General features: G+C 48.5%; 1 protein-coding gene across 2 annotated transcripts; it reads right to left on the minus strand.

Moving 5' to 3' along the window:
• Nucleotides 1-5,782: 5,782 nt before the first annotated feature.
• GPATCH4 (G-patch domain containing 4) lies at nucleotides 5,783-17,512 on the minus strand. 2 transcript variants are annotated; one of them, XM_040332266.1, is made up of 9 exons: nucleotides 17,406-17,512; nucleotides 16,682-16,826; nucleotides 16,475-16,548; nucleotides 15,158-15,250; nucleotides 14,383-14,490; nucleotides 13,944-14,047; nucleotides 9,192-9,242; nucleotides 6,439-7,294; nucleotides 5,783-6,366 (listed from the first exon to the last, which is right to left on the minus strand). In XM_040332266.1, exons 2-9 carry the CDS (start codon nucleotides 16,815-16,817, stop codon nucleotides 5,851-5,853), a joined length of 1,938 nt encoding a protein of 645 aa, XP_040188200.1. In that variant the 5' UTR covers nucleotides 16,818-16,826; nucleotides 17,406-17,512; the 3' UTR covers nucleotides 5,783-5,850. The 2 variants fall into 2 exon arrangements, with proteins under 2 accessions (XP_040188200.1, XP_040188199.1); XM_040332265.1 differs by having other exon boundaries at nucleotides 5,783-7,294.
• Between the last annotated feature and the right edge of the window lie 8,700 nt (nucleotides 17,513-26,212).

Raw genomic sequence — 26,212 nt, forward strand, 5'->3', positions numbered from 1 at the left:
GGGGACCGCCCTATCCGCCGACAGCTCAGCGGGGATGACGGATGATCCCCGCTGAGCTTTGGCGGACACACGGAGCGGACACAGAAACGGTCCGCTCTGTGTGAAAGGACCCTTACGAGTGTGACCGGCCAGTCTGCCAGATTGTTATTTGTTTGACTGGAGGAGGTTCCACCTAAGGCTCCACCTACCCTCCTCTGCGCTCTTCCTTAATCTTTTCCCCGAGCGAGCGGGTCGGTGAGTGCCGTCACGTGAGGTTGTTTCTTAGGCTACTTTTACACTGGGGCGTTGTGCCGTCGGCAGTAAAATGTCAGTATTTTAGCAGCGCTTTACTGTCATTTTTGCGGCGCTATTCAGCCGCTAGCTGGGCGCCTCATAGATTTTTTTGAGCGTCCTGCCAGCACAATGCTAGCGGCCCAAAAGGATAAAAAAAACGTCCGCAAAGCTCCGCTGCAGCAGCGCTTTGCTGGCGGTTCAGCACCGCTGCCCATTGGTTTTAATGGGCAGGGGCGCTTTAGAAGCAGTGTGTACACCATTCCTACAGGGCCTCAAAGATGCAGCTAGCTGGACTTTTTTGAGCATCCTGCCAGCGCACCGCTCCAGTGTGAAAGCTTTCGCATTGGAGTGAGAAGAGAGGCTCTTTCAGGGCATTTTGCAGGCGCTATTTTGTAGCGCCTGCAAAGCACCTCAGTGTGAAAGTAGTCTAAGACCCATTTCACACTGAGGCGCTTTGCAGGCACTATAACGAAAAAAATAGCGCCTGCAGAGCGCCCTGAAAGAGTGGTTCCATTCACTCCAGTGTGAAAGCCCAAGTGCTTTCACACTGGAGCAGTGCGCTGGCAGGACATTAAAAAATTTCCTGCAAGCAGCATCTTTGAGGCGCAGTAGGAGCGGCTCCTAAATCGCCCCTGCCCATTGGAATCAAAGCGACAATTTGCGGCCATTAAAAGCACCCCGCTAGCGGCTGAATAGTGCCGCTAAAAATAGCGGCGCTTTACTGCCGATGCCCCCACTGCCCCAGTGTGAAAGAGGCCTTAAAGTCATTATCATGTGTGATTGTGCGTGTGTGCTAAGCAGACGGGGCCGCTGGTGATCCTACTCCCTCTCTCCCCCTGTACAGTGTCAGAGGCACTGGCGCAGCATTGGCAGAGGACTGTATCCATTACAAGGAAACACCCCCTGCACTGCTGCGTGTCCCTGACCATCACAGTGCCAGTGAGTGTGACCTGTATGTGTACCACTGCGTGCAGTCACTCTCTGATGTTCCATTCCACTCTGCCTTTCTGCCCAGTGCTTTGTCCATGATACACCGCACGATTCCTCTGCATTTATGGGTGCTGATATTACTGCAATCTTGGGTGTTTTTTTTTGTAATGGTTATCTGAAAGATGGGTTTCAAATGTTTTGACAGGGGCGCAGTTTCAGTGCTTGCCATAGGTGCCATTTTCACTAGAAATCCTCTCTCTCTCTCATGGATTTCTCTTTTTTTGGGCTGGTATATTAATGCTGTGGGGCTGGTATGAAATAATTTCCAGGGCTGGTTTTCATTCCCAGTCCGGCCCTGCTGAGTGGGCATGATAGATGGAATTAGGAAAGATGTAGATTACTATGGGAGTTGCAGCACCTAGCGCAGCTCTTGAAAAAGACACGCAAGCTCTGCATAACTCCCCCTAAGCTTGGTATTGAGATTTTTTTGGGGCATGCTAGAATGATGAAGGGCTGCATCTTTAGTTTGTTATTGAGGTAAGTCATAGCTCCTACGTCCCCTCCCTTCCTGTGCTGTAGCCTCCCTCGGCAAGTTCATACCTCCAACCTTTTCTCCGTTCGGGTGCTACAGCCTCCCTTGGCAGCTCGTACCTCCCCCTACGTTCGGGTGCTGCAGCCTCCCTTGGCAGCTCATACCTCCCCCTACGTTCGGGTGCTGCAGCCTCCCTTGGCAGCTCGTACCTCCCCTCTGTTCGGGTGCTGCAGCCTCCCTTGGCAGCTCGTACCTCCCCTCTGTTCGGGTGCTGCAGCCTCCCTTGGCAGCTCGTACCTCCCCCTACGTTCGGGTGCTGCAGCCTCCCTTGGCAGCTCGTACCTCCCCTCTGTTCGGGTGCTGCAGCCTCCCTTGGCAGCTCGTACCTCCCCTCTGTTCGGGTGCTGCAGCCTCCCTTGGCAGCTCGTACCTCCTCCGTTCGGGTGCTGCAGCCTCCCTTGGCAGCTCGTACCTCCCCCTCCGTTCGGGTGCTGCAGCCTCCCTTGGCAGCTCGTACCTTCCCCTCCGTTCGGGTGCTGCAGCCTCCCTTGGCAGCTCGTACCTCCCCCTCCGTTCGGGTGCTGCAGCCTCCCTTGGCAGCTCGTACCTCCCCCTCCGTTCGGGTGCTGCAGCCTCCCTTGGCAGCTCGTACCTCCCCCTCCGTTCGGGTGCTGCAGCCTCCCTTGGCAGCTCGTACCTCCCCCTCCGTTCGGGTGCTGCAGCCTCCCTTGGCAGCTCGTACCTCCCCTCCGTTCGGGTGCTGCAGCCTCCCTTGGCAGCTCGTACCTCCCCTCCGTTCGGGTGTTGCAGCCTCCCTTGGCAGCTCGTACCTCCCCCTCCGTTCGGGTGCTGCAGCCTCCCTTGGCAGCTCGTACCTCCCCCTCCGTTCGGGTGCTGCAGCCTCCCTTGGCAGCTCGTACCTTCCCCTCCGTTCGGGTGCTGCAGCCTCCCTTGGCAGCTCGTACCTCCCCCTCCGTTCGGGTGCTGCAGCCTCCCTTGGCAGCTCGTACCTCCCCCTCCGTTCGGGTGCTGCAGCCTCCCTTGGCAGCTCGTACCTCCCCCTCCGTTCGGGTGCTGCAGCCTCCCTTGGCAGCTCGTACCTCCCCCTCCGTTCGGGTGCTGCAGCCTCCCTTGGCAGCTCGTACCTCCCCTCCGTTCGGGTGCTGCAGCCTCCCTTGGCAGCTCGTACCTCCCCTCCGTTCGGGTGCTGCAGCCTCCCTTGGCAGCTCGTACCTCCCCTCTGTTCGGGTGTTGCAGCTGCACTGCACTTTTTCTACATTTTGTCATGTTACAGCCTTACTCCAAGGCTGCATCAGTGCACACCTATTTTCAGATCTCTCCGGTGATGTTTAAGTCTGGGCCACTCAAGGACATTCACAGAGTTGTCCTGTAGCCACTCCTTTGTTATCTTGGCTGTGTGTTTAGGGTCATGGTCCTGTTGGAAGATGAACTTTCGCCCCAGAGCAGGTTTTTAATCACTTGCCGACCTGCTGCTGTCGTTTTACGGTGGCAGGTTGGCTCCCCTGCGCGAGAGCACGTAATATAACGTCGGGTCTCGCGCCGGCCACTAGGGGCGCTCGCTCCTGTGCCCAGCTGGCACGATCGCCGCCGGACACACGCGATCGCTCGTTACAGAGCGGGGACCGGGAGCTGTGTGTGTAAACACACAGTTCCCGGTCCTGTCAGCAGGGAGGGAAATACTGATCTTCTGTTCATATATGTATGAACAGTGATCAGTCATTTCCCCTAGTGAGGACACGCCACCCCCCCTACAGTTAGAACACACCCAGGGAACATACTTAACCCTTTCCCTAGTGTTAACCCCTTTACTATAAAAATGCCACTGATCAATGCATTTTTATAGCACTGATCGCTATAAAAATGCCAATGGTCCCAAAAGTATCCGCCATAATGTCGCAGTACCAAAAAAAAAAGAAAAGACGCCAATTATGTTTTGGAGCCGAATCGCAAAAAGTGCTCTGGTCTTTGGGCAGCAATATGGTCAGGGGGTTAAGTGGTTAATCAAGGATATCTTGTACATGTTTGGGGGTTCGATATAATTTTCTAGCAGAAAAAAAAATTATGATTTTTACTAGGGTTGTCCCGATACCACTTTTTTAGGACTGAGTAAAAGTACCGATACTTTTTTTTATGTACTCGCCGATACCGAATACCGATCCTTTTTTTAAAATGTGTCCCAAAATGCAGCCATGTCCCCCGTATAACAGCCATGTCCCCAAACATATTGCAGCCGTGTCCCCCGTACCTAAATGATGCCGCCACGGCGCGGGGAACATTACAGTCAGCTTTCGTTTGAATAAGCTGTTTTCCCTGCCGCGCTGTGTATAGAGACACTCCCCCTTGCTCGTGATTGGACAGATCCGTCCAATCCCGAGCAAGGGGGAGTGTCTATGCGCGCGGGGGGGGGAAACAGCTATTCAAACGAAAGCTGACTGTAATGTTCCCCGTGCGGTGATTAACGCGGCGGCGGCTTTGCGATTTACGGCGGGGGGGGGGGGGCAAGTATTCTATTTAGGCATCGGGGGTATTTGCGGGAGTACAAGTACTCCCGCAAATACTCTGTATCGGGACAACCCTAATTTTTACATGTAGGAGAGAAATGTCAGAATTGGTCAACCTTCATTTTATTACACCCCCCCCCGTAACACTGCAATTATATATAAATTTCTCATATCGGTTTACCATTCTCCTTTAGATCAGCGTACTTTTACACAAAGCCAGGAGGAAAAACTCAACTTTGGTTTAAAAATATACATACAGTAAAATGGTACAAAAGCCATTGTATAGTTACAGATTGATTTTAAAAGAAAAAAAAAAAAGTTTTATCTGCTCCAACTTTATAAAACTGTCAAAACATTCAAGAAATGTCTGTGGAAAGGTACCCCCCCACCTACGGGACTTCCCAGAATTCCTTTCTACTTGATAGTCTGCACAGCGTTGGATGCGACAATAGAGCCCCGTGTCTTTGTGCGACGCAGAAAAGGTGAACGGATGGACTCTACATGCCTGGTTCCCACCGTGAAGCATGGAGGAGGAGGAGGTGTGATGGTGTGGGGGTGCTTTGCTGGTTACACTGTTGGGGATTTAATCAAAATTGAAGGCATACTGAACCAGCATGGCTACCACAGCATCTTGCAGCGGCATGCTATTCCATCCGGTTTGCCTTTAGTTGGACCATCATTTATTTTTCAACAGGACAATGACCCCAAACACACCTCCAGGCTGTGTAAGGGCTATGTGACCAAGAAGGAGAGTGATGGGGTGCTGCGCCAGGTGACTACCTCTTGAAGCTCATCAAGAGAATGCCAAGAGTGTGCCAAGCAGTAATCAAAGCAAAAAGTGGCTACTTTGAAGAACCTAGAATATGAAATATAATTTAGTTTTGATGCCTTCAGTGTGAATCTACAATTTTCATAGTCCTGAAAATAAAGAAAACTCTTTGAATGAGAAGGTGTGTCCAAACTTTTGGTCTGTACTGTACATGTTGAGGAGAATGGATGATCCGATGCCAGTATCCGAGCTTCCACACATCGGTAAATCCTGTGGGCTTGCAATCATTTGCCTCCAAATCAGCAGTTTCAGATATGGACCCAACAAGGTGCTCCTCCATAATACAATCGATGCAGGTAAGCTGCTATGAAATACAGTGGAATTTTGGATTACGCGCATAATCCGCTCCAGGAGAATGCTCGTAATCCAAAGTGCTCGCATAGCAAAGCAAGTTTCCCCATTGAAGTCAATGGAAACGAAAATAATTTGTTCCGCATTGACTTCAATGGCATGCAATACCACATGTGGCCAGAGGTGGGGGGCGCCGGAGAGCCTCAAACACTCGGAAAGGCCCGAGGACACCTCGGCTGAACTCGGAAAGGCTTGGGAACGGAGCATTTCTAAAATTTTCCGAACAGCTCCGATTGCCGCCATTCGGCTCTGGCTCCCCACCACTTCAGGCCAAACGCTCGTTGACCCCATTACTCGCAATCCGAGGTTCCACTGTATGTTAAAATTAATTCACCCAAATTTGTGTTTTTTTTTGGACCTTCAACAAAAACTAAAATTTTCAACTTTAACAATGGGGCAATCTTCTATGGAGACTACTCTGTCCGCTTTTTCTTTTTACTCCTAATCGTATGTTCAGTGTCATCTACATCTTGTTCCGGCTCCTCACCGGGGCTGGAAAAGTCTCTATATTTGTTTTTGCTCTTCTTTTTTTTCTTTGGAGTTTGGCACACTTCATCTTCTATGGACATGTGCTCATCAACCTCTTCTAATTTCTTTTGCTTTTTCTTCTTTTTCAGAGATTGGACACAGTCTTCTGTAGACTCATCCTCTTCAACCCTCTCTTTTAGGTCTCTTCTTGCCTTCTTCTTCTTCTTTGACAGACTTAAGTCTTCTGAAGGAGCCCATTCTTGATGACCATTGGTAAGTTCTTCTGTTGTCTCATCCTTCCCTTCTTCTTTCCGCTTTTTCTTCTTTGACGATTGTACACCGTCTTCGAGAGGTTGACCAGAGTCTTCAAGAAGGTCAGCCCCTTCTTTGACCTTCTTTTTCTTCTTGGATGACTGTACGTCATCTTCTATGAATTGAGCATGGTCTTCAAGATGGTGAGCCTCTTGGACTTTCTTCTTGGATGACTGTACGTCATCTTCTATAGGTTGAGCATGGTCTTCAAGATGGTGAGCCTCTTGGACTTTCTTCTTTTTCTTCTTGGATGACTGTATATCATCTTCTACAGGTTGAGCATGGTCTTCAAGATCGTGAGCCTCTTTTTTTACTTTCTTCTTGGATGACTGTACGTCATCTTCTATAGAACGGGCATGGTCTTCAAGATGGTGAGCCTCTTGGACTTTCTTTTTTTTCTTCTTGGATGACTGTATATCATTTTCTAAAGGTTTGCCATGGTCTTCAAAATCGTTAGCCTCCTTGACTCCTTTCTTGGATGACTGCATGTCATATTCTATAGAACAAGCATGGTCTTCAAGATGGTCAGCCTCTTTGACTTTCTTTTTTTTCTTCTTGGATGACTGTATATCATCTTCTAAAGGTTGGCCATGGTCTTCAAGATCGTTAGCCTCCTTGGATGACTGCACGTCATATTCTATAGAACGAGCATGGTCAACATCTTTGACTTTCTTTTTCTTCTTTGAGTATTCCAATTTGGTTTCTGAAGAAGCTACACTTTTAAAAGCATCTACCAACCCTTTATTGTCCACATTTTTCTTTGATGCAACGGTGTCCTCTTCTTTCCAAGGAACGTGCTCCTCAAACCCATTGGTTCTGTTGTCCTCCAAAGTTTCTTCACCGTTGACCGTTTTCCTTTTCTTCTTTTTACGCTGTGTGGTGTTGGAGGAGAGGTCTTCATTGGTAATACCCAGTCTATGTTTTTCCTTCTTTCTTGCAGTCTCTACGTCTTTTTCTAAGGACAGTTTAGCTGGCTCTTTGTTTGGTTTCTCCTTCCTGTATTTTTCCATGAAAGCTTGTTCCTGTTCTTCAATCCTTAAGAGCTTTGCGTTCATTGTCAGGCCATGCCTGGCTCCTCTACAACAGAAAAAAAAAAAAATGTAAATTGAGAACCTTGGGAAGAAAAAAATAATATAAATAAATATAAGTATATAAAAATATATATATATATATATATATATATATATATATATATATATATATATATATATATATATATATATATATATAAATAATAATGCTGTAGGCATGAATTTATTTATTTTTGCAAACCAACATCTTTGTCAAGCCCAAGTCCTTGATTCTGATCTCTCAAATTCAGGTGGTCGCTATGCGGATGTGGATGCTTTTTTCCAAGTGTGCACAAAGCATTTTTATTGAAGTATGGTAAGAAAATTGGACATTTGCAAAATCCAAGAGAAGGTGTCAGACAGTATAAAAATATGCATGTTTATCATGTACTAATATTTGATTTTCAAATATTTTTGCACTGTTTTTATCTACTTTGTACAAATTCCAGTTTTACAGACTTCTTCTGGTGCTATTGGCCTATAGCAGAGGGTCTCCAAATTTTCTAAAGAAAGGGCCAGTTTACTGTCCTTCAGACTTTAGGGGGGCCGTAATGTGCACAGTGGGAGTAAACAATGCCGATGCTTTGGTATTAGGGGGAGAAACAGTTGGTGTCAGTGGGAGGAAAAGTGCCCCCCCCCCATCATTGGTGTCAGTGGGAGGAATAGTGCCCCCCCCCCATCATTGGTGTCAGTGGGAGGAATAGTGCCCCCCCCCATCATTGGTGTCAGTGGGAGGAATAGTGCCCCCCCCCATCATTGGTGTCAGTGGGAGGAATAGTGCCCCCCCCCCATCATTGGTGTCAGTGGGAGGAATAGTGCCCCCCCCCATCATTGGTGTCAGTGGGAGGAATAGTGCCCCCCCCCCCCATCATTGGTGTCAGTGGGAGGAATAGTGCCCCCCCCCATCATTGGTGTCAGTGGGAGGAATAGTGTCCCCCCCCATCATTGGTGTCAGTGGGAGGAATAGTGTCCCCCATCATTGGTGTCAGTGGAAGGAATAGTGCCCCATCATTGGTGTCAGTGGAAGGAATAGTGCCCCCCAATCATTGGCGTCAGTGGGAGGAATAGTGCCCCCCAATCATTGGCGTCAGTGGGAGGAATAGTGCCCCCCATCATTGGTGTCAGTGGGAGGAATAGTGCCCCCCCATCATTGGCGTCAGTGGGAGGGATAGTGCCCCCCATCATTGGCGTCAGTGGGAGGAATAGTGTCCCCCATCATTGGTGTCAGTGGAAGGAATAGTGTCCCATCATTGGTGTCAGTGGAAGGAATAGTGCCCCCATCATTGGTGTCAGTGGAAGGAATAGTGCCCCCCCCATCATAGGCGTCAGTGGGAGGAATAGTGCCCCCCCCCCCCATCATTGGTGTCAGTGGGAGGAATAGTGCCCCCCCCCCCCATCATTGGTGTCGGTGGGAGGAATAGTGCCCCCCCCCCCCCCCATCATTGGTGTCGGTGGGAGGAATAGTGCCCCCCCATCATTGGTTTCGGTGGGAGGAATAGTGCCCCCCCATCATTGGTTTCGGTGGGAGGAATAGTGCCCCCCCATCATTGGTGTCGGTGGGAGGAATAGTGCCCCCCATCATTGGCGTCAGTGGGAGGAATAGTGCCCCCCATCATTGGCGTCAGTGGGAGGAATAGTGCCCCCCATCATTGGCGTCAGTTGGAGGAATAGTGCCCGAAGGGCAGTATAAAGGCAAGCTAAGGGCCACAAGTTTTGAGACCACTGGCCTATAGCAAGGATTGCTTTCTGAAACTTTCCTAGACTGTTCCCGAGATGCACAAATTAGTGACATGATATTACAGATTAAGACTGATGACTATGGCTGTAATAAAAGACCTACTTTGTTATTGTGCATCGCATTTATCTAATATTATATTATCTATGATATGAGTGTGGAATCTTACTTGTGAGCAGTGCGCCCCCCACAGATTTTTACAAGGTCTTCATCGGTCAGTCTGTTGGAACAAAACAAAATGGTTAAAAGAAAACCACAAAAGATAAAAAAAAAAAATAATAATAATAATAATAATATATAGATATATCCATCTATATCTATATACCGTATATACTCGAGTATAAGCCGAGTTTTTCAGCACATTTTTTTGTGCTGAAAATGCCCCCTCGGCTTATACTCGAGTCACCTTTTTGCGCCTGATCTCCCGGACTTTGGGGGCCCGGTACCGGCCGGCCGTAGGTCCAATGGACCCCAAACTTGGCACACATGTAGCCCCTACGCCGCGGGGAGCACCAATTTTTCAAATTCGGACACCCCTTCCATAGACTCCTATGTTAAACGGTAATTTCTCTGGTAAATTTGGGGACCCGGTACCGGCCGGCCGTAGGTCCCCTGGACATGAAACTTGGCACACATGTAGCCCCAGTTCTCCTCTACAAGTGTTTAAAGTTTGCTGTCTGGGGGACCTACAGCCGGGGAGCACCGATTTCTTAAAGCAGGGCACCCCTTCTATATACTCCCATGTTAACCACTTAAGACCCGGACCAAAATGCAGGTAAAGGACCCGGCCAGTTTTTGCGATTCGGCACTGCGTCTCTTTAACTGACAATTGCGCGGTCGTGTGACGTGGCTCCCAAACAAAATTGGCGTCCTTTTTTCCCCACAAATAGAGCTTTCTTTTGGTAGTATTTGATCACCTCTGCGGTTTTTATTTTTTGCACTATAAACAAAACTAGAGCGACAATTTTGAAAAAAAATGCAATATTTTTTACTTTTTACTATAATAAATATCCCCCACAAATATATAAAACAAACGTTTTTTTCCTCAGTTTAGGCCGATACGTATTCTTCTACCTGTTTTTGGTAAAAAAAAAAAAAATTAAAAAAATCGCAATAAGCGTTTATTGATTGGTTTGCACAAAATTTATAGCGTTTACAAAATAGGGGATAGTTTTATTGCATTTTTATTAATAATTTTTTTTTTTACTACTTATGGCGGCGATCAGCGTTTTTTTTCGTAATAAAGAAAGATTCCAGGAAAGTCATTTCCTGGTCGTGCAAATCACTTTTCTCAGTCTGCGCGTCACATTTTAACCACTTCCCGCCCGGTCAATAGACAATTGACGTCCGGGAAGTGGTTCAGTTATCCGGACTGGACGTCTATTGACATCCTGCAGGATAACATGCCGGCGCGCAGCGATCGGTGATGCAGGGTGTCAGACTGACACCCTGCATCTCCGATCTCGGTAAAGAGCCTCTGGCAGAGGCTCTTTACTACGTGATCAGCCGTGTCCAATCACGGCTGATCACGATGTAAAACAGGAAGAGCCGTTGATCGGCTTTTCCTCACTCGTGTCAGAGACGCGAGGAGAGTCGATCGGTGGCTCTCCTGACAGGGGGGGGTATACGCTGATTGTTTATTAGCGTAGCCCCCCCCGCGGATGCCAACACTGGACTACCAGGGAAGCCACCAGGGAAAGGGGGCAACATGTGGATGGCCAGGTATGTACCCCATTGCCATCCACATGTTAAAAAATCTTCGCAAAAGATGCCAGTACCAACAAATGGGCACTGACTGGCAACATGGGCACAACATAAAAATGATGCCCAGCAATGCCACCATCAGTACCACCCCCTCAGTGTCCATCAGTGCCGCCTACGAGCGCCCATCAGTGCCGCCTACGAGCGCCCATCAGTGACAAGAAAATAAAAGACAAAGGCGCACCAGCCTAGTGTATTACCGTTATACCAAATTTAATGAAATAAAATATATACAAAACCTACTCACAACTGTGGTAGAAAGAACCGCAGTATAGAACCGCAGTAAGGCTTAATCGACAGCAAGTAGACCTGGAACCACACTCCAACAGGTCATGGAGGAAGTGAAAAGGGTCACCGCCGGCTGACGCGGTTCGAAGCTCAAAGCCTCTTCATCAGAGCCCAGCAGTGTACTACCCTCTATAGACCTCCCTTATATACACACTCACATAAGCACACGTGACTGTGCACCAAAAAAAAAAAGACAAGCCGTGGAGACCCTCCCAGGGATCATCTAGACTCCTCCCACTCCTAGGTGGGTGGTCTTGCGTGCCTAACACGAGGCATAATAAAATGAATAATGATACTAAGATAAGGTGACCAGATTTTTAAAATGAAATCCGGGGACATATTTTTTCTTTACTAGTAATGGCGGCAATCAGCGACTCTCTGCCCGTCGCCGCCCACCTCACAGCCTCTCAAGTCTTACTCTCCAGGCCCCGGCTACTACTGGATGGGGAGAGGAGGAAGATCACTCCGCCAGGGAAGGCAAGGAGATAGGCAGGTGGCTGGCCAGGATTTGAGCCAAGGCAGAAGAACATGCGAGCGAAGCTGAATGGGCATGCACCCGAAACTGAAGAAATATTCCCTCCGCTCCGACCAGCACATGATTATCAGAAAGGGGCACAGATAATGGGAAAAATACAACCCCCCTATGCTAGTAGGCACGGGGGTCTGTAATTTTAATTTTTTTATTTTAATTCTGCACTGATTGTCTTTAAAATTGCACCTGCCCCCTATTAAATCCAATCTGGGGACAAAACCAGGGACAGACTTGGTCCGGGGACAGTGTCCTCAATCAGGGGACTGTCCCCTGAAACTGGGGATGTCTGGTCACCCTATACTAAGAGCCCTTTCACACTGGAAACGCCTATAGCGGAGCGTTAAAATAGCGGTAAAACACCGCGAATTTACCGCGTTTTCAATTCATTTCAAGGGGGCGTTTTTGGAGCGTTTTTTTCAGCGCTCAAAAGCTGCTCCAAAAATGCTGCTTGCAGGACTTTTCTTAACGCTCCTCCAGCGCAACGCCTCGGTGTGAAAGGGTACTTTTACCGCAAAAACGCACCAGTGTGAAAGGGCTCTAATAGTGGACAGCTAAAAAAAAAAATCAGTAACCATCATCAGTGCCGCCATACCAGTGCCCGTAATTGAAGAAGAAAACTTACTTATTTACAAAAAATTTAACTGAAAAAAAATAAAAACTTAATTTTTTTCCAAATTTTCGGTCTTTTTTTAGTTGTTGCGCAAAAAATAAAAAAATCGCAGGAGGTGATCAAATACCACCAAAAGAAAGCTCTATTTCTGTGAACAAAATTATAAAAACGTAATTTGGGTACAGTGTAGCACGACCGCGCAATTGTCATTCAAATTGTGTACAGCGCTGAAAGCTGAAAATTGGCCTGAGCAGGAAGGTGCGTAAGTGCCCCCCGGTACTGAAGTGGTTAAGCTTCATCCCCACGCAATAAGGTTCATCGTTAGCGAGATTCTCCAAGGCCCGTCCTCCTCTAAAGGGATGCAGAGGCTGCAGCTTTTCTCGTTATATTGGCTTTGCTCAAGTGATATTATAACGAGGGCCGACCCTCCCAGTTCCAATCAGTCTGAGAAAAGACGAGGAGGGGCACACAGCAACTTCATCACAACAGAAAAGGTAAGAGATCACAAAACCCTTATTTATATTATATATACACACACTATATTGTCAAAAGTATTGTGACGCCTGCCTCTCTCTCACACACACACTAATATATATATACAAATTTTAATGGCATCCCAGTCTTCGTCCGTAGGGTTCAATATTGAGTTGGCCCCGCTCTTTGCAGCTATAACAGCTTCAAATCTTCTGGGAAGGCCGTCCTCAAGGTTTAGGAGTGTGTCTATGGGAATGTTTGACCATTCTTCCAGAAGTGCATTTGTGAGGTCAGGCACTGATTTTTAGCCCAGGTTCACACTGGGTACGTTTTGCTTCGATTTGAGATGCGATTTCACATGTGAAATCGCATCTCAAATCGGCGCCATTTGCCGGCAATGACACTGTCCTAATCGGTGCAGCGCTGCACCGATTTCAAAAAGTAGTTCCTGTACTACTTTTTGCGATTTCTGGCCGCGATTTACATTGACATCTGTGCAGAAACCTGCACAGATGTCTCTTAAATCGCGGCCGAAATCGGGACTGCCGGCGGGAGTGAAATCGTGCGAGTTCAGCTGAACTTCCGCAGCCCAGTGTGAACCAGGGCTGAACGTTGAAGGCCTGGCTTTCAGTCTCTGAACTAATTCTATGGGGTTGAGATCAGGACTCTGTGCAGGACAGTCAAGTTCCTCCACCCCAAACTCGCTCATCCGTGTCTTTATGGACCTTGCTTTGTGCACTGGTCCAAATCATTTGGTGGTGGTGGTGATGGTGGGGGGGGGGGGGGGGGGGGGGGGGGGGGATTATGGTGTGGGGGGTTGTTTTCCAGAGGTTGGCCCCTTAGTTCCAGTTAGACCCCTTTCACACTGAGGAGTTTTTCAGGCGGTGCAACGCTAAAAATAGTGCCTAAATACCGCCTGAAAAACTCCTGCCCAGCCTTCTCAATGTGAAATCCCGAGGGCTTTCACACTGAGGCGATGTGCTGGCAGGAGAGAAAAAAAATCTCCTGCAAGCGGCATCTTTGGAGCGGTCAGAGGAGCGGTGTGTTTACCGCTCCTTCCCATTTAAAACAATGGGAAACCGCGGTAATACCGCCCGCAATGCGCCTCTGCAAATGAGTTTTGTATAAATCTCCAATAAAAAAAAGTCAGGCGTCCAATACTTTTGGTTAAATAGATTGAATGTATGTATGCATGCATGCATGTTACATGGGCCGGCTGTACCCTCCTATTGGTGGCCCTGATAGGCTCCACCTACTTGGTAGCGGAAGACAGATTCAGCTTCTCATCCTCGTCCTCACTGCTGTCTGAAGACGATTCCTTCTCCACCGGCTGCTCTCCTCCCGACAACAACGTGGCCGACTGCAAACAGACAACAAAGACCTAATGTCAGGAAACCACCGCTGACCCCTCCCTTCTGGAAATGGCAGTTGGGAGTCAGTGATTTCAGTTAGAATGGAGAAGGAGTGGGCGTTCCTAGGCAGGCTGTGTTTGCATAGGTAATGCCCACATGTGATGTTGTGCCTCCATGATTGAAAGAACTGAACTCCAATGAAAGAAAGGAAGGGAAAGGGCAGGGAAAGGAAGGGGCGTGGATGGAAGATGCGGGAAAGGGAGGGCCGGTGCAGGAAGGGAAATTGGAGGGGGCGGGGCAGGAAGGGAGGGGCAGAGTTACATCCCATCAGACCAGAGCTTACTTTTATAAAGCGACCATACAGCATGTCACGATTAGTGAGTGCCTTCCGGGGTTTCTTGTTAGTCACCACCGAATCCTCGTCTGTGACTTTCTTCACCTGAACTCCATCCTGCCAAAAGGCAAAAAACATAATAAAAACACAAAAAAAATAAAAACTTGTGACCTATAACTTGTAAAGCCTTTTAAAGTGTGCGCCGTTTGAGAGCGTGACACGTTGGGTATCAATTTACTCGGCGTAACATCATCTTTTATATTTTACCAAAAAAGTGGGATACATGTTGTGTTTGTGTGCACTAAAATTCATCAAAGTGTATTTTTTTTTACCCCCCAAAAAAATTGCATTTGAAAAAAAAACGCTGCACAATTACCGTGTGACAAAGAAAAATTGCAACACCCGCCATCTTATTCTCTAGGGCATGGGTGCTCAACCTGTGGCTCTCCAGCTGTTGCAGAACTTCAAGTCCCATCATGCCTCTGCCTTTGGGAGTCATGCTTGTAACAGTCAGTAGCTTGCAATGCCTCATGGGAATTGTAGTTCTGAAACAGCTGGAGAGCCACAGGTTGAGCACCCATGCTCTAGGTCCTCTGCTTAAAAAATAAAATATATATACTGTAATGTTTGGGGGTTCCAAGTAATTTCTTAGCAAAAAAAAAAAAAAAAAAGCTGATTTTTACACTAGTGATGGGAATGTCAGAATTAGTAGGGGGTGGAAGTGGTGGCTGACAGAGGAGAGACGCAGCGCCTGTATAGTAGACTGTATGTGGTCACTACTTGCCTGATCCGGCTCCACCGAGATGCTGGAGGCGGTTTTGTTGAAGACGTGATCCCACCAGTGGAAGGTAAACTGCTCCGCAGAATTGTGACCCACCTACAGGGGGAAATCCAACACCATAGAGTCACACATGATTGGATATCCCACAAGCAGAGAGTCCCCCCCCTGACTGATCTCCCATTATAGAGTCCCCCCTATCCATACCAGGGTCTCCCCATCACATCAGATTCTCCCTCAAACCATACCACGGTCCTCCATCACATCACAGCCCCCCCCCCCCCCCTCCCGGGGTCCCACATCCGTCTCCCCCTACCAGGGTCCTCCATCACATCACAGTCCCCCCCCCCTTCTCATACCAGGGTCCCCATCACAGTCCGCCCCCATATCAGGGTTCCCCATCACAGTCCCCCGTACCCACACCAGGGTCCCCCATCACACCAGGGTCCCCCATCACAGTCCCCCCCCATACCAGGGTCCCCCATCACAGTCCCCCGTACCCACACCAGGGTCCCCCATCACAGTCCCCCCCCATACCAGGGTCCCCCATCACAGTCCCCCCCCCCCATATCAGGGTCCCCCATCACATCACAGTCCCCCCCCCCATATCAAAGTCCCCATCACAGTCGTTCCCCCCCCCCCCCCCCCCGATATCAGGGTTCCCCATCACAGTCCCCCACACCACGGTCCTCCATCACATCAGTCCTCCCCCCTACCTGGGTCCCACATCAGTCTCCCCCTACCAGAGTCCTCCATAACATCACAGTCCCCCCCCTTCCCATACCAGGGTTCCCCATCACATCAGTCTCTCCCCTACCTGGTCCCCTATCACAGCCCCCCCCCCCATATCAGGGTCACACATCACAGTCCCCCCTACCATCACATCAGTCCCCCCTACCCTCACCAGGGTCCCCCCCCTTCCCATACCAGGGTTCCCCATCACATCACAGTCCCCCCCCCCCCCCATATCAGGGTTTCACATCACAGTACCCCCTACCCATACCTGGGTCCCCTATCACAGCCCCCCCCCTTCACATCACAGCCCCCCCCCCATATCAGGGTCACCCATCAGATTAGTTCCCCCCTACCCTCACCAGGGTCACCCATCACAGTCCCCCCTACTGGGGTTCCCCATCACATCAGTCCCCCATACCAGGGTCCCCCCATCACATCAGTCTCCTCCTCCCCTCACCAGGGTCCCCCATCACAGTCCCCCCCCCCCCAACCGGGATCCCCCATCACAGTTCCCCCATCACATCAGTCTCCCCTGCCCATACCAGACAGGGTACAGTGCACACCAAGCCGGCTAATCGCATTCCTTACCCCCGCTGAGTCACACTTCACTTTGACTTTAATTGCCTTGGAAATGCCACTTTCACGTTTGCCGAGACCCTTCCCTGAAGAACACAAAAAGATAGAAAGTCAAACACTGCGAGTGACACCCAATTCCACAAATGTCGGCCATCTATAATGTAATAATAAACCGGAGGGGTGTAAGGGTGAGATCCTCCAGCCAGGAAAGAATAATACCTTCAGTCCAGCCGTGTCTCTGTAGATGCTCCTCAGCAAATTTCATGCCTTGGCTTTTTACACTCGGGGTCCCGGCCATGGCGGGGGAGGGGGACGTCCTGTCCTCCGATGGATGTCTGTACCCCCCGTGTCTCATACAATGACACTGAAATAGAAAGATCAAAGAGTGAGCAACACACCGAGACCCCAGAATCACTCCATCCAAGAGTTCATCCCGGGAACTCAGCACAGGGATGGTGGGAACCCCTCATAATGGGCACAGCGGGTGTACAGACCCGGGAACTCGGCACAGGGATGGTGGGAACCCCTCATAATGGGCACAGCGAGTGTACAGACCTGGGAACTCAGCACAGGGATGGTGGGAACCCCTCATAATGGGCACAGCGGGTGTACAGACCCGGGAACTCAGCACAGGGATGGTGGGAACCCCTCATAATGGGCACAGCGGGTGTACAGACCTGGGAACTCAGCACAGGGATGGTGAGAACCCCTCATAATGGGCACAGCGGGTGTACAGACCCGGGAACTCAGCACAGGGATGGTGGGAACCCCTCATAATGGGCACAGCGGGTATGGATGTATACTGAAGACACTACAGCATACACAGGAGCTATAATAATATAAACTAACAATAACACATTCCTGATCACCAGATCCTGAAGGATCCATCAATAACCACAAACCTCAAGCTGTGATTGGTGATCAGGGATGGGGACACACTTACCTGAGCTCAGCACTGATCACATACACAGGACAGGCACACTGAGCATGCCGGGCTCCATGGGCAGCGCCATCTTCCCTGTGACGTCATACCACAGAGCCTGACAGCTAGAGACAGAGCGTCTGCACAAAGCCACAGCGCCCTCTGTGGAGGGAGGATGAAGGACAGGACTGTGGCTTCAATGAAAAAGCTACATTGTATAAAACGGGAAACAAATACAATGTATAAGTTTGACAATATGTACAAAACATGTATAAATATGAGCAAATATATTTGTCTGTAGGAACACTCCAGGAACCCTTCCTCTACTTTATCCAAAATAATAATATATATATGTGTGTATGTATGTATACACACACACACACACACACACACATTATTATTTTTTTAATTATTAATATTTATATATATATATATATATATATATATATATACACTGTGCCCAGATTCTGAAAGGGCTTACGGCGGCGCAACACCATGTGCGCCGTCGTAAGTCCTAATCTGGGCCGTCGTATCAATGCGCCTGATTCTTAGAATCAGTTACGCATAGATATCCATATCCATATTTTTTCGCCGCTAGGTGTCGCCTCCGTCGTTCTCCCCATCGAGTATGCAAATTAGCAAAATACGCGAATTCCCGCACGTACGCGTGGTCGACGCAGTAAAGTTACGACGTTTACGTTAGATTTGCAACGTGTAAAGTTGTCCCTGGGTATATGAGGCGCAGTCAATGTTAAGCATGGCCGTCGTTCCCGCGTCAAAATTTTTAAAATTTACGTCGTTTGCGTAAGTCGTCCGTTAATAGGGCTGGACGCCATTTACGTTCAAGTCGAAACCAATGACGTCCTTGCGACGTCATTTAGCGCAATGCGCGTTGGGAAATTTTAGGGACGGCGCATGCGCAGTACGTTCGGCGCGGGAACGCGCCTAATTTAAATGATCCACGCCCCCTACCCGGAACATTTGAATTAGGCGGGCTTGCGCCGGGGGATTTAAGCTACGCCGCCGCAACTTTACAGGCAAGTGCTTTGTGAATCAAGCACTTGCCCGTAAAACTTGCGGCGGCGTAACGTAAATGAGATACGTTACGCCGCCGCAGAGATGCGGCGATCTACGAGAATCTGCCCCAGTATATATATTAATAATAATATATTCTCATTGTACATACACAGTTTCTATATTCTGGGGGGGGGGGCTGTAATAGGTGGGGGGGGGCTGTAATGTGATGGGGGACCCTGGTAGAGGTTGGGGGGGGGGAGACTGTGATGTGATGGACCCTAGTATAGGTGGGGGGACTGTAATGTGATGGGGGACCCTGGTGTGGGGGGCTGTGTTACATCTGACCTTCAATCTTACACAGTTGTACCGGTGTTCTGTCGTGAAGTGCCCCCCCCCAATTGAATAGTGCCCGCCATAGGTGTGCGCACAGGGTGTGCCAGGTGTGCCCAGGCACACCCTAATCGCCCTGTGTAGCACAGATTTCCGCTACTATCCTGGTTCCCCCCTCATCGCTTCCGGCTTCCCTCCTCTCCCCTTCCGTCTGTTGGTGCAGGGATGCTTTATGAGTGGGGGAAGGAGCAGGTAAATATGTAATTTATTGGCCCCTTCCCTTTCTGAATGAACATGGTGAGTGATCGGTAGTGCGTGTTTGAGCTTTGGGGTGCACCCCCTAATGCAATAGGCTGCACACACCTGTGGTGCTCGCGGCGCATGAGCAGGACGGAGCCGCACTCCAGCTGAGTTGCCGATGAAGCTGGAGTGACGTGACCAGGGCGCAAGCGTGCATCGTAGGAGGTATCTCTCGATGGGCGATACCATTTTACGGGCACAATTGAAACCTATACAAACAGCGGGGGGGGGAGACCGTAGTTCTCACATTATGCCTCGCCACTAGCCGCCCTCCAGCAGCAGCGATGCACAATCTGAGAACTACGGTCTCCCCCCAGTGATTGTATAGGTTTAAATTGTGCCCTTCGAAATGGTATCTCCCATCGAGAGATACCTCCTACGATGTGCGCATGCGCCATGGTTACGTCAGCCCAGCTTTTGTGCTATGACATATGGCGCATACGCTGTTCGTCCCGGGCACTATTCGATGGGGGGGGCTTCTCGACAGATCACCGGCTCCTCTCCTGGACTGAAATGGCTTACTCTGATTTTCCTGCACACTGTGAGCTTCTCACACTAGAAACTGTGCTACGGCAGTTGGTCAGATAGAGCCCTGTCTCGTTTCTTGGCTGGAGGACACCCAGCGCCATTTCGCTCTTGCCTCCTCCAGCCTGACTATCTCTGGCCCCTCCCATTTCATTTATTGGACTTCAGTACTTTCAATCATGGAGGCTCAGCATCACATGGGGGCGGTTCTGCATGCAAATGCAACACCCAACTCCTCCAATAGAAGGGACTTTTATGAGTTGGAAAACATACTGGGATTTACCATTTTGGACACCTATTAGAGCCTATGGCTCTAATCAGGCACTTAAAAAAAACCCTGTCTGCATGAATCTATCAATTGTGAGAGAGAGGAGAGAGGGGGTGGCACCCGTGCGCCCTTTATGGACGCACCACCACTAGTCCTACTGTATGTAGGAACGTAGCCGCCCTGTCTTGGTCTCACTGTATGTAGGAACGTAGCCACCTGTCTTGGTCCCACTGTATGTAGGAGCGTAGCCTCCCTGTCTTGGTCCCACTGTATGTAGGAACGTAGCCTCCCTGTCTTGGCCCCACTGTATGTAGGAACGTAGCCTCCCTGTCTTGGCCCCACTGTAAGTAGGAATGTCCTGGACCCCCCCCCCCCCTGTATGTAGGAACGTACTAGGGGTGACCCATCTATTGGGGGCGCAAAGGTGCCCCCCTAATCCATGCAGGGCACTGGACGCATTTGATTTTAATTTTTATTTATTTTTAAACACACGATTAAAGCCTGAGGCTCCTATTGGCTTCAAAAAAGGGTAGGCTCAGGGTGCAGAGCACTGTGCCATGAGCAGAGGCGGCTCTAGGCTTTGTGAGGCCTTAGGCAAAACTTGACATGGGGCCCCATTCACACTCATGATGGGGAAAAATAATTCAAGGACAAGAGCCTCTTCCACACGACCCTGGCCGGTGGTTGTGGGGGTCTGTGGGCAGGGGGCTTATCGGAATCTGGAAACCCCATTTAACAAGGCGGCCCACAGAGCCTGCTCTTTAATAACTAAGCTGTGGGGGCCACCCGGTAATGTCACCTGGTGAACCCGCCCCCTTGTGACGTCATTGACTGAGGGTATTATTATTATTATTAGTAGTAGTGTATAGGATTTATATAGCGCCAACAGTTTACGCAGCGCTTTACAATATAAAAGGGAAACAATACAGTTACAATACAATAAAATACAAGAGGATTAAGAGGGCCCTGCTCCGAAGAGCTTACAATCTAATAGGGTGGGGCAGGCGGTACAAAAGTTTGTAACTGTGGGGAATGAGCTGATGGAAGTGATAAAAGATTAGTTGGAGACGTGATAGGGCATGATGAGTCATTGACGTCACAAGGGGCGGTGTCACCGATATTCACTGTTGTTAGGGATGCTGGCGGCCCCGCTCCTAAGTCAGGGCTCTTGACGCTGCCTTAGCACTAGGGTTGTCCCGATACCACTTTTTTGAGACCGAGTACAAGTACCGATACTTTTTTTTTTCCAAGTACTCGCCGATACCGAATACTAATACTTTTTTTTAATGTCATGTGACAGTGGCAGTTTTTTTTTTTTTTTACAGTGATTTTTTTTTTTAGGAGGGGGGGGGGGGGTGTAGTGGATTGTCAGTGTGTGTGTTTTTTTTTTTTTTATTATTATTATTTACATTTAATTTTTTTAATTATTTATTGCAATTTTTTTTTTTTTTTAATCAGCCCTGTTGGGGGGGCTTTGGTGAAATATCAGGGGTCTTAACAGACCTCTGACATCTCCACTTTAAGACAGAGAAAGGGACTAAAGACACAGATTCCCCAGTCCCTTTCTCTGCAGCCTCAGCTGAAATGAATAGAGAGAAGCTCCTCTCCATTCATAAACTGAAGCATCGTAAACAGAGGTTATGATGCTCAGTTATGTGAATGGACAGAGTCAGTGATGACTGACTCTGTCCATTCGGAAAAGGTAGGAGCGGCTCTTACCTCCGCTCTCCATCCTGACAAATTGAGGGGGGAGAGCGGCACGGAGGGGGACAAGACAGCACGGGAGGAGAGCGGCACAGAGGGGGACAAGACAGCACGTGAGGAGAGCAGCACAGAGGGGGACAAGACAGCACGGGGGGAGATCGGCACAGAGGGGGACAAGACAGCACGGGAGGAGAGCGGCACAGAGGGGGACAAGACAGCACGTGAGGAGAGCAGCACAGAGGGGGACAGGACAGCACGGGGGGAGATCGGCACAGAGGGGGACAAGACAGCACGGGAGGAGAGCGGCACAGAGGGGGACAAGACAGCACGTGAGGAGAGCAGCACAGAGGGGGACAGGACAGCACGGGGGGAGATCGGCACAGAGGGGGACAAGACAGCACGGGAGGAGAGCGGCACAGAGGGGGACAAGACAGCACGTGAGGAGAGCGGCACAGAGGGGGACAGGACAGCACGGGAGGAGAGCAGCACAGAGGGGGACAAGACAGCACGTGAGGAGAGCAGCACAGAGGGGGACAAGACAGCACGGGGGGAGAGCGGCACAGAGGGGGACAAGACAGCACGGGGGACAAGACAGCACGGGGGGGAAAGCGGCACGGAAGAGGGAGAAGACAGCACGGGTTAAGTGGTTAATTTTAAAAAAAAAAAACATTTTTAATACATTTTTTCCCCCACTATATTTTTTTATATATATTTTAAATGTGATATATATATATATATATATATATATATAAAAATATAGTGGGGGGGGGGGAAATTATTAAAATGTTTTTATTTTTTTTAATACAACATTTTTTTCCCCCCACTATATTTTTTTAATATATATTTTTAATGTTTTCTATATATATATATATATATATATATATATATATATATATGTATATATATATATATATATATATATATATATATATATATATATATATATATATATATAGTGGGGGGGGGGGAAAATGTATTAACATTTTTTTTTTTTTTAATTAATAAAATTTTAAGAGAACAGTCCCCTAAGATGGAATGATTGGAGGGTGCACCTAGAATGGCGCGCAGCGTTGAAGGCTGTAACCCAGTTTTCATGCGTTCAAAGCAGAACAGCGTCCCTCGTTAAAGTAATTAGGAGCCTTTAGGACGCCGTCCTCACCGGGGGAGGGGGTAGCTGCGGGAGGCAATTGGTGTCAGCCCTCCCCAACACCCTCCTGTCACATCATTACCGTGGCAGGGACATAGAATAAAAATATTCCTGTCCTTTAATGAATTATAAATTCTAGTTAGCAAGCCGTTCCCCCTGCGGTCGATGAAAGCGGCGTATTTGCTGAGCGCAAAGGGCGACATTTAAAATGATATTAGAATGTAAAAAAAAAAAAAAAATCAGGAGATTACGCAGGGTTGATATAAAGTACAGAGATGTGTTTCATGTATAAGTTCCCAATTTTATGTGTTTTTTTTAATTTATTTTTAACATAGCAGCAAGTCAGCCAATAACAGCGCTCGCATCCTGCTAGGACAGGCAGCCCATACAATGTAACACAGGAGAGAAGGCCGGAGATACCGCAGTCTGCAGAGAGAGGGCAGCAGTGAGCTGCCCTGGAATCAGATTGCTGCCAACTCTTCATTCTGAGTCTATTGCTCATCCAGCAAAATTAATTAAGCGGTATTAAACTCCAAACCAAAAAATGTAATAACAGTGGAACCTCGGATTACGAGGATAATCCGTTCCAGGAGAATGCTTGTAATCCAAAGCAATAAAAAAAAAAAATTCTCCCATAGAAGTCAATGGAAACAAAGATAATTCTTTCCGCATTGACTTCTATGGGATGCAATACCGCATGTGGCCAGAGGTGAGTGTAAACACAGCTTCCCCGTTCTTCACTGTGGCGCTGTCATTGATCGTGTGATCCCTTTTATAGGAAAACACAATCAATGATGTCACACCTACAGCCACACCCCCCCTACAGTTAGAAACACAGATGAGGTCACACTTAACCCCTTCAGCGCCCCCTAGTGGATAACTCCCAAACTGCAATTGTAATTTTCACAGTAAACAATGCATTTTTTGCTGTGAAAATGACAATGGTCCCAAAAATGTGTCAAAATTGTCCGAAGTGTCCGCCATAATGTCGCAGTCACGAAAAAAATCGCTGATCGCCGCCATTAGTAGTAAAAAAAAATTTTTTTTATAAAAATGCAATAAAACTATCCCCTATTTTGTAAACGCTATAACTTTGGCGCAAACCAACCGATAAACGCTTATTGCGTTTTTTTTTTACCAAAAATAGGTAGAAGAATACGTATCGGCCTAAACTGAGGAAAAACATTTTTTTTATATTTTTTTGGGGGATATTGATTATAGCAAAAAGTAGAAAATATTGTCCCGGATTCAGGTAGATTTGCCCCTTAGTTACGGAGGCGCAGGGCAGCGTTTTTGCCCTGCGCCCCCGCAAATTATCTGCGATGCGCGCGATTCACGGAGCAGTAGCTCCGTAAATTGCGTGTGCGCTCTTTAAAATTGCCCTGCGTAAGGGCGCCTAATGTAAATGATCCCGTAGGGGACGGGAATCATTTAAATTAGGTGCGCTCCCGCGCCGAGCGTAGAGCGCATGCTCCGTCGGGAAACTTTCCCGACGTGCATTGCGGCAAATGACATCGCAAGGACGTCATTTGCCTCCAAGTGAACGTGAATGGCGTCCAGCGCCATTCACGAATCGCTTACGCAAACGACGTGAAATTCAAATTTGGCGACGCGGGAACGACGGGTATCCTTTAGCATTGGCTGCCCCTACTATTAGAAGGGGCAGCCTTACGCTAAACACGCCGTACGGAAACGACGTAACTTGCGTACGCAGGGCTCGCGCAACGTTGTGAATCGGTGTTAGTATGCAATTTGCATACTATACACTGAGCACAATGGGAGCGCCCCCTAGTGGTCATCGCAAGAATGCAGCCTAAAATATGCGTGGCATAAGAGCCTTATGCCACGCAGATTTTAGGCTGCAGTCGGCGTTACGATGTTCCTGAATCAGGAGCATTCGTAACGCCGGGGCAAGTAAGCAATTGCGCTGTGTAACCTATGGTTACACAGGCGCAATTGCTTCTTGAATCTGGGCCATTGAATTTTTTTCAAAATTGTCGCTCTATTTGTGTTTATAGCGCAAAAAATAAAAACCGCAGAGGTGATCAAATACCACCAAAAGAAAGCTCTATTTGTGGGAAAAAAAGGACGCCAATTTTGTTTGGGAGCCACGTCGCACGACCACGCAATTGTCAGTTAAAGCGACACAGTGCCGAATCGCAAAAACTGGGCAGGTCCTTTAGCTGCCTCAAGGTCCGGGTCTTAAGTGGGTAACCGCGTTACCACCGAGCCATGAAGCGCAATCGGCATCCTGGCTGAAAAAGGTCACAGGTTCTGGAAGAGCCTGGATAACGTTCTACCTTTTTTAAAAAAATAAAAATAAAAAAATGGCCCCATTTGTTGCGTTGACTGGGGAGCGGTGGCCCGAGCAGACGGGAGAAGAGCGCAAATTGACATTCTGTCTCGCTATAATTACTACCTGAACCCGTTTGATTTTTGCCGGCTTTGAAGTCATTTATAAAAAGGAATATTTATAACGAGCCGTAATTTGGCGTTTGATGTGGGTGACATTTAACGAGTGGCGCCTGGTCTGCGGTGGGAGATAGCGCGGGGGTGGGGGAGGGGGGGGGAATACAAATACGCTAATGTGTTGGGTGATAAAATATAAATTAAACTGAGCCGGCGGATAATAAATTATTGGCCTGGGAGAGGAGTATAAAATACGGAAAAATCAGGCGATCGCACTATAGGAAATGTATGGTGAACGCGGGCTTAAAGGGACACTCCGCTAAAAAAGATGTCAGGTGGATAGAATAGACTTCGTCTGCTCCTTCCTCTATGACTCTCCTCTCCTGAAATACTCTGCTCTGCTGGAGGACTCTGCTCCTTCCTCTATAACTCTCCTCTCCTGAAATACTCTGCTGGGGGACTCTGCTCCTTCCTCTATAACTCTCCTCTCCTGAAATATTCTGCTGGAGGACTCTGCTCCTCCCTCTATAACTCTCCTCTCCTGAAATACTCTGCACTGCTGGATGACTCTGCTCCTTCCTCTATAACTCTCCTCTCCTGAAATACTCTGCTCTGCTGGAGGACTCTGCTCCTTCCTCTATAACTCTCCTCTCCTGAAATATTCTGCTGGAGGACTCTGCTCCTCCCTCTAGAACTCTTCTCTCCTGAAATACTCTGCTCTGCTGGAGGACTCTGCTCCTTCCTCTATAACTCTCCTCTCCTGAAATATTCTGCTGGAGGACTCTGCTCCTTCCTCTATAACTCTCCTCTCCTGAAATACTCTGCACTGCTGGAGGACTCTGCTCCTCCCTCTAGAACTCTTCTCTCCTGAAATACTCTGCTCTGCTGGAGGACTCTGCTCCTTCCTCTATAACTCTCCTCTCCTGAAATATTCTGCTGGAGGACTCTGCTCCTCCCTCTAGAACTCTTCTCTCCTGAAATACTCTGCACTGCTGGAGGACTCTGCTCCTTCCTCTATAACTCTCCTCTCCTGAAATACTCTGCTGGAGGACTCTGCTCCTTCCTCTACAATTGGCATGTTTTTGAAGGTCATACAGTATAAGTACCCAACACACTACCAATATTTAT

The sequence above is a fragment of the Rana temporaria genome, chromosome 13 (genome assembly GCF_905171775.1).
Source record: "Rana temporaria chromosome 13, aRanTem1.1, whole genome shotgun sequence".
Lineage (NCBI taxonomy): Eukaryota > Metazoa > Chordata > Amphibia > Anura > Ranidae > Rana > Rana temporaria.

Bases quoted from the DNA above. Each gene is read 5' to 3' on its own strand.
- GPATCH4 (XM_040332265.1), bottom strand. From the start codon at position 16,817: ATGAGACACGGGGGGTACAGACATCCATCGGAGGACAGGACGTCCCCC. The intron at 16,549-16,681 runs GTATTATTCTTT...TGTGTTCTTCAG, and splicing joins GAGACACGGCTGGACTGAAG to GGAAGGGTCTCGGCAAACGT. The intron at 9,243-13,943 runs GTAGGTGGAGCC...TTGTTCCAACAG, and splicing joins AATCTGTCTTCCGCTACCAA to ACTGACCGATGAAGACCTTG.